The following is a 13619-nucleotide window of genomic DNA, read 5'->3' as shown; positions in this document are numbered from 1 at the left end:
ACTTTTCCCAGAGTTAGACTTTCAAGAGATGAAGCTCTAAATGAGAATCCATCACCAGGGGCCTGAAGAGATTTGATTAAAGTCCACCAGGGAGCGTGAGCTGTGGTGGCATGTCAGAATTTCTCCTAAAATACTTCTGTGTTCTCATCAATCTGTCCTCCCTTCTCTTTTATTGCTCCCACACTGGGATTTCTGTCTGTGTTCGTGTTTTGTGCCTAGTTGTTGGCCCAATGTTGATACAGAGCCCATGCTTTAATCAGTAAACTCCTAAATTGAATGAATAGGTGGAAATACGGCTTCCTGGATGATCTAGATGAGCGTGTCCTGAAAAATGAATGCCTAGTATTCCAGCGTTTAAAGCGTCACATACATTTGATGGTCTCCTAAATGCTAAGTGATTACAGCATTTATTTAAATATTCATTGGCTAAAGTGCTGGCTGGAGCCATTCTAAGCTGGCACGAGGCATGGATTTTGCCTGTGTGTGTAGATTGAGACACCTTAATCGACGTGACATCCCAGGTGGTGCCTCTGAAGATGTGTGTTAAACTAGCTGACACAGTGAAGGCGTGTAAAAGAAGGCTGTGCTCACACACAAGGGAAATAAACATTGCATGATGTTGAATGTCAGCTTTTTACTTTGACCTTAAAATAATGGTGGTGCCTTTAAAGCTTTGAGATAATAATATATTTATTTATTTTATATAGAGCTTTTCATTACAAACAAGAATGTCAGTCGCATTGAAAAGAAAAACTAATGTAGGGATCTTGCAGTTCATGGTTGGTCTTCCACATCTTCCAATGTCTAGGCAGTTGGTCTTCCACAGCTTCCGATGTCCAGGCAGTTGGTCTTCCACAGCTTCCGATGTCTAGGCAGTTGGGATAGGCAGTCAGTAGCAGTAGCTTGAGGGGAGGGAGCCAAGCCAAGCTGAATAAACTGGCTTGCCGTCATCATTCCTGTAACTCTGTGGGTTACCACCAGTTATTTCAGATCAACCCTCATTAAGTTAAAAACCAAAGAAGTTGATTGAAAAAATGCAGTTAAAAAAACACTTAAAATAACGAACATATGCACAACATTTAGAGCTTTCTGCCTAGACGATCCCACGGCGCCATGGCAACCACTGAACTTGACGTTATTGATGTATAATATGACATCCTGTTTCAATCAATACATGGCATGCCATATACTGTGGAATTTACAACTAAAAGTGCTCTGAGTATTGTATTGCTATTTTCCAGACAGTATCTGTAATATGTTTAAAGGGTTTTCAGTTTCTACGGTAACACTGGCTCCTCTCTCAGCTCAATATGGCATTCTTGTTTTGATGAGTACATAAGTCTCCCTAGAGGGAGCTGAGATTGCACTAACTTGAACATCTGAGACTGTACTGAAGATAATGAGATGAGACCACGCACAGGTCTGCTTGGTGGTGTGGAATTATGCTGCCAGTTCTTCAGTATATTTAGTTTATGATACTGTCAGCCTTGTTTTTTGTTGTTATAATTACTAATATATTGGTCAAAGTAAGAAAGAGACTCATTGTTGCTGTTAATCTGTACATAATGATCAGGTTAGAAAAAATACAGTTCTCATCTATAGTGCTGGGCAGTATACCATATTTTACTATACTGAACAGAAATATAAACGTAACATGTCACAATTTCAATGATTTTACTGAGTTACAGTTCAGATAAGGAAATACGTCAATTGAAATTCTTTAGGGCCTAATCTATGGATTTCACATGACTGGGCAGGGGTGAAGTCAGGCACAACCAATCAGAATGTGTTTTCCCCCACAAAAGGGCTTTATTAAAAACGTAAATACTCCTCGGGTACCAGTGATGATGTAGGCCTAGATAGGCATGTTTGTGCAACGGTAAGAAACCATGTAATGTAACATCTAATTAGTCCCCTGGAAACACTGACCAACACTTTGGTTCCTACCCTGTCAATAATTCCTCCTTGGCGTAGTCATTCATTGTCATGTCAAACAATATATTCAAGGTGCTGCCCACTATATTCCAACCATAGAATTAGATGAGTCATTCTATTTCCATGATCCCAACAGTTAACCAATTAACTAGGCATATATTTTTTCCCCCATATTATGCAGCTCTGTGGGGAACAGTGTGGTAATGATAACAAAAATGCAGAAATTGATGAAAATGCTGATAATTTTAGTTTGAAGTTCGAACGGTATAAAATGTTCAGAATGGTAGTGTTTCCAACCTAGGGTCATGAACTACCCATAAAGCATATTTAGAACGTTTTTTTATTATTGAAAAACGTAAAATACCGTCATACCATACATCAAATATTGTGATATGATATTTTGGCCAAATTGCCCTACTCATCTGATTTCAAGTTTGTTGGGACACACTGGTGTACTGTGTGTTTCTCCCTGCTCTGTTTCATGGGTCTGATTTGTAACTGTCCCTGACGTCAGCATGAGGCAGGGCGAACTCTTGTTTTTATTCTGTTCAAGTGGATATGACAGGACTGTTCTTGCCCCCAGGTCTTGCTAGCAGAATTTCAAATGAATCGTACAAAAGCCAGGTCTCCATACAGGATTTGTTTACAGCGTGCACAGACACTGAATCTGGGTCCACTAAAAAAAGTCTGTCATTGTGTTTAGTCTTCTCCCTAGTTAGTATGTCATCGTGTTTAGTCTTCTCCCTGGTTAGTATGTCATCGTGTTTAGTCTTCTCCCTGGTTAGTCTGTCATCGTGTTCGGTGTACTTTTATATACTTACTTATTTCTATGGGATTTTATTGCTTTTCATCCTGCTGCATATAAAGTGATTTGGGGTGTCTTGAAAAGCATTTAAAATGTATTATTACTGTATCCATATTAAGCCTACATATGCGGCATGGCTATTGCTTCAGTGTCATCCACTAAGCTTAGAACTCTTTTATTCCATTTCATGTGGATATCTCTTCATTTAAATCAGCAAAGTGCATTGAACTATTGACTTACCAGCGCTTTAGTCTGTAGTCACAAGAATGTAGATAAATCCATACCGCAGGTTATGTTTGGAAAGTTCTGAAAGGGGTAGAGTGTAGTGCTGTAGCTAACTCAGTCTCCCATAACATTTCATGCTCATGACCCTTTGTTTTCCACGGTAGCCTTTTTAAAAAAACTTTTTTTTAAAACCTTTTTCAGACAATCCGTGGGGGAGGTCTTTCACACATATCAGATGGCCTGATAAATTGTTTTGTCTGGATAGAGCTGTTGGTTTAGAAAGCAGAGCTTTGAAGACTGTTTTCAAAGCCAGTTGAAATTGAGCAGCCCACCTTCTAGTCATGAAAATCAGCTTAGGTCTTAACGTTCCATCGAGTTGCTAAAACCAGCAATATTGTCCTCTCTTTCAAGGCTTTCTAGAAGCTATTAATAGTCTGGGACGGGCAAATAAGGCTTGTTGAACACTGAGGTTAGCAACACGGACTCAGATATGTGGAACAAACAGGGCCCTCTCATTATAGCTGTCCATAGAGAAATCTACCACAGATGCGTTTGTCCCAAATTCTTTCATAAAATGGCGTCCCTGTGGGTCTGCGAACCCGAGCTCATTAACAAGTGCGTTCCACTGGGCAGTTTCATCCATTTTAAGTAGATCAATTATTTCCCTCTTTTCCCTCTCCCTCGCCCGGTACCTCCCCTCTCATTCCCTGCTTAGATTAAAGAGCACCCAGTGAAACGCCTTAACTTCCACTTGTTTTATTTGTAGCTTTTTATTGCCCTCCGAATATGTAGGTTACATTGTGTGAGGGAGATCCACGGGTTATTAGTGAAACACACAGAAGCAGAGTGGTTTGGTGCCCCCGATTCAGTGTTTACACTGCTCACATAGAGGCTTACCCCTCTGCCTGTCTCTGTAAACCTTTTTATTGGGCTGCGTTTATCTTGCCCCTCTTCTTTTAACCTGCTCTTGAGTCAGAACGAGTTTGTTTGACTCATCCTATACTGCTTTAACCTTCTAGATATTTGTATCCGTCAGGCTTTCACTGTGAATATATTTTCATACTATTATTTTGGTCCACCACTGCAGTATTTCCACTTGCCAGCGTCAGACTTGCAGTATTATCGCCGAGTTCATTTAGGGGTGTGATTTAGTGTGGCTTGGCAAGCTTTCGCTTTGTGGAAAATAACGTTCATTAATTGGGCACACAAACATTGGCACATATACATTACTGTTTATGGGTGACGTTTTCTCCCTCTAACCATGTCAATTCATTGATTGCATTGCTAATGCCAACTGCTAATTTCCTGTCTTCCCCTCACTCACAGTTACACCTGTACCTTTTTAAATGTGTCTGTTTCAGTCAGTAAGAACCTTTTTCAAGACATTCGGTGGAACATTCATAGGGGTTCATATAGTCTTCATGCAATTAGTTGATTTGCTTACTGGATCCAGCACCTGAGGTATTTGTAGTAATGGTGTATTCTGTCCCAGGAGCAGAAGTCCGGTGAGGAGGATGAAGAGGAGGTGGTAGCGTACCTGGGCGGTTCTGATGGAGAAGAGTTTGACCCCAGCACACTGCCCGACCCGGACAAACTACACTACGACTCAGAGGAAGAAGATGACCAGATCAGGTAAAAAAAGTGCTACTGTACCATCTAGTCTTTAGGCTGAAACTGGATGCATGATAGACTAAAGGTTCCATACAGGGCTTTTAAAATGGCTTGACAATGCGCAGCCCCTACCTGTACGGATTTTGTGATGAGTAAATCTGAAAGAAACAGGCATCAACTTGACCAAGCATAGATTAGATGTCTGGATATCACTGATGCATTCCAATCCTTTCAAAACTACCAGACAGAGTCGAGAAGCCATGGTTTGACATTTCTCAAGGAATCCATATTGGGGAAAAGGAGGTGCTCAGCATTTTAGGCCTGGTGGTCTGTCGTAGAGGGGTTGTTTCTATTGAGCATTAATAGATTCATTAGATTTGCAATGTTGTATCACTGCTTGGCTGCCTGGGGTTATTGGGATTTGTGGTGTAATTGCCTCCGGAGCAGAATTATACCCTTTCCAGGAGGGAGGACTCACTCTGTAGCTTGCCGAGGCATTGATCGCGGGTCGGACAGCAGATAGGCCATAAAGTGTGTAATTAGAGGCAGATTTAAAGTGGCAGCCGAGGGTGAAGGGCAACGCGGCCTCTCGCTACAGGGTAATGCACCAAGGATTTAAAGGCGGAGAGGCAGGCAGGACGAGGCTTCTGGTTTTCTGCTCCACGTCTCCCTCTCTCTTCTCAATGTTTTCTCTACTACGGCAGTGGTTCCCATCCAGGGGTACTAGGTACTTGAGGAGACTCATGAGACTATAGTCTTACTGGTAAAATGCACATGAGGGGGTACTCCGGGCGGAGCAAAATTCAGTTGGTGGATAGAGCAACTGGAAAAGGTTGGGAACCACTGTACTACGGACTATTGTCTTTGTGCTCTGACTTGTTTCTACTTATCTCCCTTTCAATTCCTCATGCTTCTCTCTCTCTGCCTGTCTTTTGCTCCCTTCGCCTGCATTTATTCCTCCCTTCTGCTTCCCGTGTGTGGAGGATCAGCAGATGTTCCTTCCTCCTCCTCCTCCGTGAGCCCAGGGGGCTGCAGGCGAGAGCAGATTTACAGTCCGCTCCACTTCCCCGCGTTCACTGCATGACTACGATGGCCCTTTACCACGCAGATCTACCGCCAGCCTGCCTGTCTCTCTCCCCAGGATGCTGGTTTATACTAGGGAGGGATTTCTCAGAACACCACCACTTATATATCACCCTCTCCTTGACACCTTCTACTGCACCACCTCCTCTCTCTTTCCATCTCTCTCTTTCCTCCTAGTGTCTTCTTCTGGCAGATTTCCACACACCACTATCTGTAAGAGAAACCTCCCTGTGCTGCTTGTAATAAGGCCTGGCCATTGTTACAGCACACCAATAATATACTGTCCATCCATGCCTGTACTGGCCAGTTCTTCTGTCTGACTCCATTGCTCACATCCTGTGGTGATGATGAATGGAAGTGTAATTGAGTCTCCCTGTCTGACTTAACCGCTGAGCTGTTTGACCATGATCTCCAGGGCATGGGTATGATGCATGGTGGTAGGATAATGGAGTAGCGGATGGATGGATGTCCCCAAGACAGCTCTAAGGCCAATTGGCTGTACCTGGATATAGACATTCATAAGCATGTTACTTGCTAACCTGTAAGGGAGCTATTGATCAATGCACAGCCTTGAGCAGCCCATATTTATCTTGTTTCTAGCACAATGTTAATTATGTATAACCACCACTAGGGGGACAGCAACCCAACTCAAGCCATGATTGACATGAGGGCCATGACATGTGAAACGTTCCCTCATATCAGTTGTTAACCCCATTCCAGTCTATACTTTATACACTAGCACATACAGTTCTGTTGGCTAAAAGCCTTAAATAATTCAAAAGAGACTTAGATTTGACAGTGATTAAACCAAACAATACAGGCAGAAATTGTTTGGTGAAATCATCTTCAACACTACACAGTACATTGAGCCTTCCTAAGCTTTGGAACTTGTGTAAAGATGAATTAATTTATTTAAGACACAGTAGTAATTATTCCATCATAGATACATGTCTATCTATATAGGGTATGTTATTGTCACTCGGTTGTTTATTTTCCACTGGTCAGGTTCTTGTTCTCAGCCAAGTGTAAAATACAGCTTGGCTGGTGTGTTATGGCGCCCAGGAGTATATTAAACACAATACTATATGAGACCTGCTGGCCTGAGGAATTAAATTGAGTCTAAGCAAAAACACTTAGGATAAGAGCAATGATACAGAGGCACAGAAATCCGACTATGGGGTCAAGGTGTAAATTAGGAACTCGTCAGAATGAGTCCCATTTCTGTTCTTTGAAATGTACTGTTGCTGCCCTTTTAGCTATTACAGATGATAATTGCAAATATAAGTTCTGATCAGTTGGGACCATTCCCCAACTCCTCATGTCTCATAACCTGTACCAAACAGATGTTCTGCTCACTATGTTCTTCATTTGGGCTCAGGTTGTGTTCACCATGGGCTACGGTTAGCGAGAACCACCCTGTCAGCACTAACGAAACAGCAAAGCAAGACAAATGTACCACTGGTATTCCCCTTTCCTTTTTACTTTCGCTGAAATCACTCCTCCTTATGGCTAGCGGAAAGACTGTCAACAAAATGCGCTTGCCTACATGTTTGTGGTTGGCAAGATTAATGTGAAAGTAACTCGCCAAACCTTTCTCATGTACACACCTGGGTCCTGATTCGTTAGACATGAAATGGAAGAAAATGGGCCGAAACGAGAAGAGGCCATCTGAACTTATTCATTCTAACAAAAAAAAACACGCTTGTTTTAGTTTTCCATTGCACACCGTTTCGTTACAGTGTGCTAGAGCTGGGACGATAAACCGAATGTGGGCATTTTGCTGATGCATGTATCGTTCATTATGATAAGTTGCCTATACTAGAGAAATGTGAAGTTTGAAATGAAATAGGTTTGGTTATATGTTGTCGTTAATGGGACAATTGATGGCTACAACAATCAAAATAGTAGTAGTAGTTTAAAGGATTAATTCAGTTAATTTATTGTGATATGGATTTTTGGCCATATCTCACAGCTCTATGGTGTGCCCTAATGAATATGACCCCAATGGGGTTCTGCATGCACGGCAGCCATTTTGTTTTACCTAGTGCTCGCCACCCAGTCCTAGAGCTGTGGAGTGTCAAAAATCAGAGACATGGCTAATAGGAGCGATGGCTCGACTCATGGTTTCATTCTGCTTCCCGTTGACATGATAAAGCATTCCCATCTCCCTTTATCCACACCATTTGACTTCATGAAAGACTTAGACTTGCTTTGTTCGGCTCATTTGTTCGATTAATTCCATTATGCCATCGCTGGTGTCTGATCATCTTGACACTGAAGGAGTCCTGGAGATCTCTATAGAACTGCATCTTTCCGCACCATCTCACAACTTTTGAATAAAGAGAGTCAGTTTTGTGACGGATGCCTCTTTCCATCCCTCAATTACAAAGAAAACCAACAGTGGGCTACCTACCGCAAGCAACCAAACAGCTAGCAACCTTGGAAGACTTTTAACCAAATGTCCTCTGTTGCATTCCTCTACACCCTTCTTACACAGATTCCCATAATCCACGGTATGGCTCAACTAAGGCCCTGTGTTTTGGACAAACATGTCACATGACCTGGATTTGAACCTTTTTAGTTAAAGCTTTTTCATCAAAACAGTCCCATTTTCTTTTTATGTCAGATGGTCCAGCACTATCCCCAATTGCCTTACATTTTTGGTGTAAGTCTAATTTCTGGAAAAGGCTTAAAATAAAGGTTCTTAACAAGGTCATGTGACATTATAGCGCAACACACAGGGTACCCTCCCTGCTCATAACCCCTTTCAAACCCATCTCCATAGATTGGCCCTCAATATAAACCCAACTCCCCTTGATATGCTCTGAACTGATTGTTGAACCCTTTCTCCTATCTCTGTTTAAAGCCCTGCTGCTGGGACGAGGAAGCGCATCCACAGTGACCACATTGATGACTCGGGTGAAGAAGAAGAGGAGGAGGAGGAGGAGGCAGCGGGGAGCAGGAAGAGACCCAGGCAACAAGCAACCTCCAAGCCCCTGGACACTGGCCTCTCTCTGGCCGAGGACGAAGCACTGGTCCTGCATCTGCTGGGGAACCGAAGCTAGGGCTAACAAATTACCCAACACTGTCTTATGGCGGATCCTCTCCAATGTCTTGTCATAATTTGGGGATGTTCTCCACTATTTTGGGAACATAAAACAAATAAAGTGTATGTTAGTTACAAGTGACCTGTTATTGTTTTACTGTGATTACGTGTGCTTGTTTGGTACATAAAATGTAATTCAACATGAAAAACAAGTGCTTTAGCTAGTAGCTATCCCCATACTTTTTTTTTTTTAAATGTCCTCAAGTGTTTATTTGAAATACAGTAATTTGCTCTACCTTGTGTTTTTTGTTTCTCATTGTTCTAAAATACCCTTTCAAGTACCCATCTATTTCATGACAAAGTAATCACACAGCCATTTCCTTGGCATGTGTGTTTCTCTGCATCTCGTTCCAAGTGATGTCTCTTGTAATATGATTAGATTCTAGCTTGATGCAGGTGCTACACGACCACCTTTCACTCACTTGGTTAAAGCCTGAAGCCCACTTTCAGCTTTTTCGTTTCACAGATGTAAATGACTTTGGCACATTCTAGAAGGAAATGAATGTATAATTCGTTCAGCCCCTTGTGACCTCACCAGAGGAGATCTGATGCACACTACAAGGGGGGACTGGCAGGCTGACCGATGTACATTATGCAGACATGCTTTTCCCAGCTCCCGAAACCTCTCTCTGTTTTTCTGTCCCTTTGACAATTTTGTCTTAAATTCCCCCTCTTGCTGTCCCGGTAGTATTTTTTTTACTCTTGTTGATCTCCATCACACTGTTATCCCACATTACATCTCACTCCTCTTTCAGTTTTGTTCTCTCCATCTCTCACTGGCTCTTTCTGGTTCAGCACGTATACATCATTTTTCTCTCTCCCCTCACTGCAGTTCTATGTTTTGAAAGCTGCTCTGCCAATGCAGCCTCAGATGACTTCAAACCACTGCCTTCTTTGGTGAAGCATAACTTGCATCACTTGTGCCAAAAACAACAGTAATGGTATACCTTCATGTCTCAGTCGCCATCTGCGTCCTATCACCTGTTATTGCGCTATTTGACTTGATAGAAAGGAAAGATCCATTGACTAATATTAAAATACACCCCTTCAAATGAGTGAATTTGGCTATTTCAGCCACGCCCGTTGCTGACAGGTGTATAAAATGGAGCACAGCCATGCAACCTACACAGGACATTCTACTGCCAATGTTTGTCAAACTGAAAAGTTAAGTGACTTTCAATCCTGCACCGTCATAGGATTTCCAACAAGTCAGTAAGTCAAATTTCTGCCCTGCTAGAGCTTCCCCGGTCAATTGTAAGTGCTGTTATTGTGAAGTGGAAACATCTAGGAGCAACAATGGGTCAGCCGGGAAGTGGTAGGCCACACAAGCTCATAGAATGTGATCGTCGAGTGCTGAAGCACAATAACTTCGTCGGGAGCTTCATGAAATGGGTTTCCATGGCCGGGCAGCCGCACACAAGTCTAAGATCAACATGCACAATGCCAAGCGTCGGCTGGAGTGCTGTAAAGCTCGGCGCCTTTGGACTCTGGAGCAGTGGAAACACGTTCTCTGGAGTGATGAATCAAGCTTCACCATCTGGCAGTCCGGCGAATACATCTGGGTTTGGCGGATGCCAGGAGAACACCACCTGCCCCAATGCATAATGCCAACTATTAACGTTTGGTGGAGGAGGAATAATGGTTGGGTTGTTTTTCATGGTTTGGGCCCCTTAGTTCCAATGAAGGGAAGTGTTATTGCTACAGCAAACAATGACATTCTAGATGATACTGCACTTCCACATTTGTGGCAACTGTTTGGGGAAGGCCCTTTCCTGTTTCAGCATGACAATGCCCCTGTGCACAAAGTGAGGTTTGGTTTGTCAAGATCGGTGTGGACCAACTTGACTGACCTGCCCTGAACTCAACCCCATCAAACACCTTTGAGATGAATTGGAACGCTGACTGCGAGCCAAGCCTAAAACCCCCAACATGGAAGTAAGAACGCGCAGCAATGTTCCAACATCTAGGGGAAAGCCTTCCCAGAAGAGTGGAGGCTGTTCTAGCAGCAAAGGGGAGACCAACTCCATATTAATGTCCATGATTTTGGAATTAGATGTTTGACGAGCAGGTGTCCACATACTTTTGGTCATGTAGTGTGGGTATGTCTAGGATTGCAGAAGTCCCTTTACGGTAATACTCTCAGGTTTTCCAAAAAACCTGGACGAAGGAGTCCCGGATTTCCTTATTCCTGATTACAGGAATATTCTAACCGGGATTTCTAGGTTTTTTTAGAAAATTACTGGAATTTTGTTGTCCTAGTTTGACAAAACCCATTGGAAAATTTGGGACGTCACAAAATTCAACTTCTGTGTGACATGTCGTAATATTATACCTCCGCTTCTACACTTTGATCTCAGCCCTCTTCTGTATCTGTAGTGCACTTATCCCACTCACTCCCTCCAGAGATACCCTACTCATTTGTTCAGAATAATGGGGCACAGTTGGCGACAGGGACTTCAAGGTATTCCATTACTGTTATTGGCATCGGTGGTGCAGCTTATTATGCCTCTCACAGAGTGGTTTGATGTTGTCGGAGGCTCACCTGGATTGGAGCCAAAGGGGCAGCTTTCAGACCTCCAGCCCCCAGCACTTTATGTTCAAAGATTACATGGGCGTAGGCCTTGCTCACGACTCCCCTGTGATTGACTTAACTTAATTTAGCAGACCCCGAATGCTGTAGAATGCCAGGATAGGCTTTTTCATAATCTGTCCACCCCAGAGTTTTTTTAGTTTTTTACATTTGTCTCATCCTGTTACAGATTTGTGTTGTCACCATGACAACCTGATCGCTTCAAAATATGTTTGGGACATATTTTCCTTCCTGAAATCCAATGGTTTCCCATTTAGTTCTATTAGTAGTTATGTCTGAAAGATGTCCTTAAACCCACTTAGTGCGCCTGAACGGTCACCTTCCACTGCAGTACTTGTTTTTCCTTTCTGTACACTCATCTCTCTCCCCATTTAACACATCGGTAGTCAGTGGGGTGCCTCAGTTAACCAGGGGAGCTGCATTATCTTCACAGCAATTTTACAGTAATGCACTCTCAAAATAGAAAGGCAGCAAATCACTATTGTTGCTTCACTACTTAAATTGCCTCTTTTTGCCATTGTAATCATCTTTGTGGAAAAGCTACACAAAAATGTATGGTAGTGTGAAACAATCTTGAGTCTGAATATAAGCAAGGTTGGGTAGGTTACTTACTAATTGTAATCCGTTACAGTTACTAGTTACGGTACAAAATTGTAATCAGTAACTTTACACATACCCAGTAACGTAGTCTGGTTACATTCCGTTACTTTTGGATTACTTTCCCCTTAACTACAATGTTTTTAAAGAAAGTAAAAGAAAGTAAAAAGGATAGCTAAATATTTACCAGGAAAAATTCTTCAGCATATAACACAAGCATTAATTGAGAGTCGGGTGAACTACTGTTCGGTGGTCTGGGGAAATGCATCATCAAGTGAAGTTAGGAGGCTGCAGAATGCACAGAATAAAGCAGCAAGGATTGTTTTAAGGTGGAGATATGGTTCTTCTGTTGCAGTCATGCGCAGTGTTCTTGGTTGGTCATCAATCGACCAGATAATTGAAAAAAACATGCTTATTTTATTTTATAATATCCACTGCTCAAAAAAATAAAGGGAACACTAAAATAACACATCCTAGAATGAATGAAATATTCTTATTAAATACTTATTTCTTTACATAGTTGAATGTGCTGACAACAAAATCACAAAAATTATCAATGGAAATCAAATGTATCAACCCATGGAGGTCTGGATTTGGAGTCACACTCAAAATTAAAGTGGAAAACCACACTACAGGCTGATCCAACTTTGATGTAATGTCCTTAAAACAAGTCAAAATTAGGCTCAGTAGTGAGTGTGGCCTCCACGTGCCTGTATGACCTCCCTACAACGCCTGGGCATGCTCCTGATGAGGTGGCGGATGGTCTCCTGAGGGATCTCCTCCCAGACCTGGACTAAAGCATCCGCCAACTCCTGGACAGTCTGTGGTGCAACGTGGCGTTGGTGGATGGAGCGAGACATGATGTCCCAGATGTGCTCAATTGGATTCAGGTCTGGGGAACGGGCGGGCCAGTCCATAGCATCAATGCCTTCCTCTTGCAGGAACTGCTGTGGCACTCCAGCCACATGAGGTCTAGCATTGTCTTGCATTAGGAGGAACCCAGGGCCAACCACACCAGCATATTGTCTCACAAGGGGTCTGAGGATCTCATCTCGGTACCAAATGGCAGTCAGGCTACCTCTGGCGAGCACATGGAGGGCTGTGCGGCCCCCCAAAGAAATGCCACCCCACACCATGACTGACCCACCGCCAAACCGTTGCAGGCAGCAGAACGTTCTCCACGACGTCTCCAGACTGTCACGTCTGTCACATGCTCAGTGTGAACCTGCTTTCATCTGTGAAGAGCACAGGGCGCCAGTGGCGAATTTGCCAATCTTGGTGTTCTCTGGCAAATGCCAAACGTCCTGCACGGTGTTGGGCTGTAAGCCCAACCCCCACAACTCCTCATGGAGTCTGTTTCTGACTGTTTGAGCAGACACATGCACACTTGTGGCCTGCTGGAGGTCATTTTGCAGGGCTCTGGCAGTGCTCCTCCTGCTCCTCCTTGCACAAAGGTGGAGGTAGCGGTCCTGCTGCTGGGTTGTTGCCCTCCTACGGCCCCCTCCACGTCTCCTGATGTACTGGCCTGTCTCCTGGTAGCGCCTCCATGCTCTGGACACTACGCTGACAGACACAGCAAACCTTCTTGCCACAGCTCGCATTGATGTGCCATCCTGGATGAGCTGCACTACCTGAGCCACTTGTGTGGGTTGTAGACTCCGTCTCAT

At 43.3% G+C, this 13619-nt stretch overlaps 1 protein-coding gene across 2 annotated transcripts in view; it reads left to right on the top strand.

The window, feature by feature from the left end:
- The window catches only part of LOC139423200 (DEAD (Asp-Glu-Ala-Asp) box polypeptide 10), a 62998-nt gene extending 53994 nt beyond the window's left edge, over window positions 1–9004 (top strand). Inside the window, exons 17-18 of one of the 2 annotated variants that reach the window (XM_071174929.1) lie at window positions 4458–4597; window positions 8526–9004. In XM_071174929.1, the coding sequence (XP_071031030.1) occupies window positions 4458–4597; window positions 8526–8724 (339 nt within the window). In that variant the 3' untranslated portion in view covers window positions 8725–9004. The remainder of the gene's footprint in view (window positions 1–4457; window positions 4598–8525) is intronic. The other variant, XM_071174930.1, reaches the window with a different exon arrangement.
- The last annotated feature ends 4615 nt before the right edge of the window (window positions 9005–13619 follow it).

Source organism: Oncorhynchus clarkii, chromosome 12, assembly GCF_045791955.1.
Source record: "Oncorhynchus clarkii lewisi isolate Uvic-CL-2024 chromosome 12, UVic_Ocla_1.0, whole genome shotgun sequence".
Lineage (NCBI taxonomy): Eukaryota > Metazoa > Chordata > Actinopteri > Salmoniformes > Salmonidae > Oncorhynchus > Oncorhynchus clarkii.
This window is presented reverse-complemented; position numbering and strand designations above follow the sequence as displayed.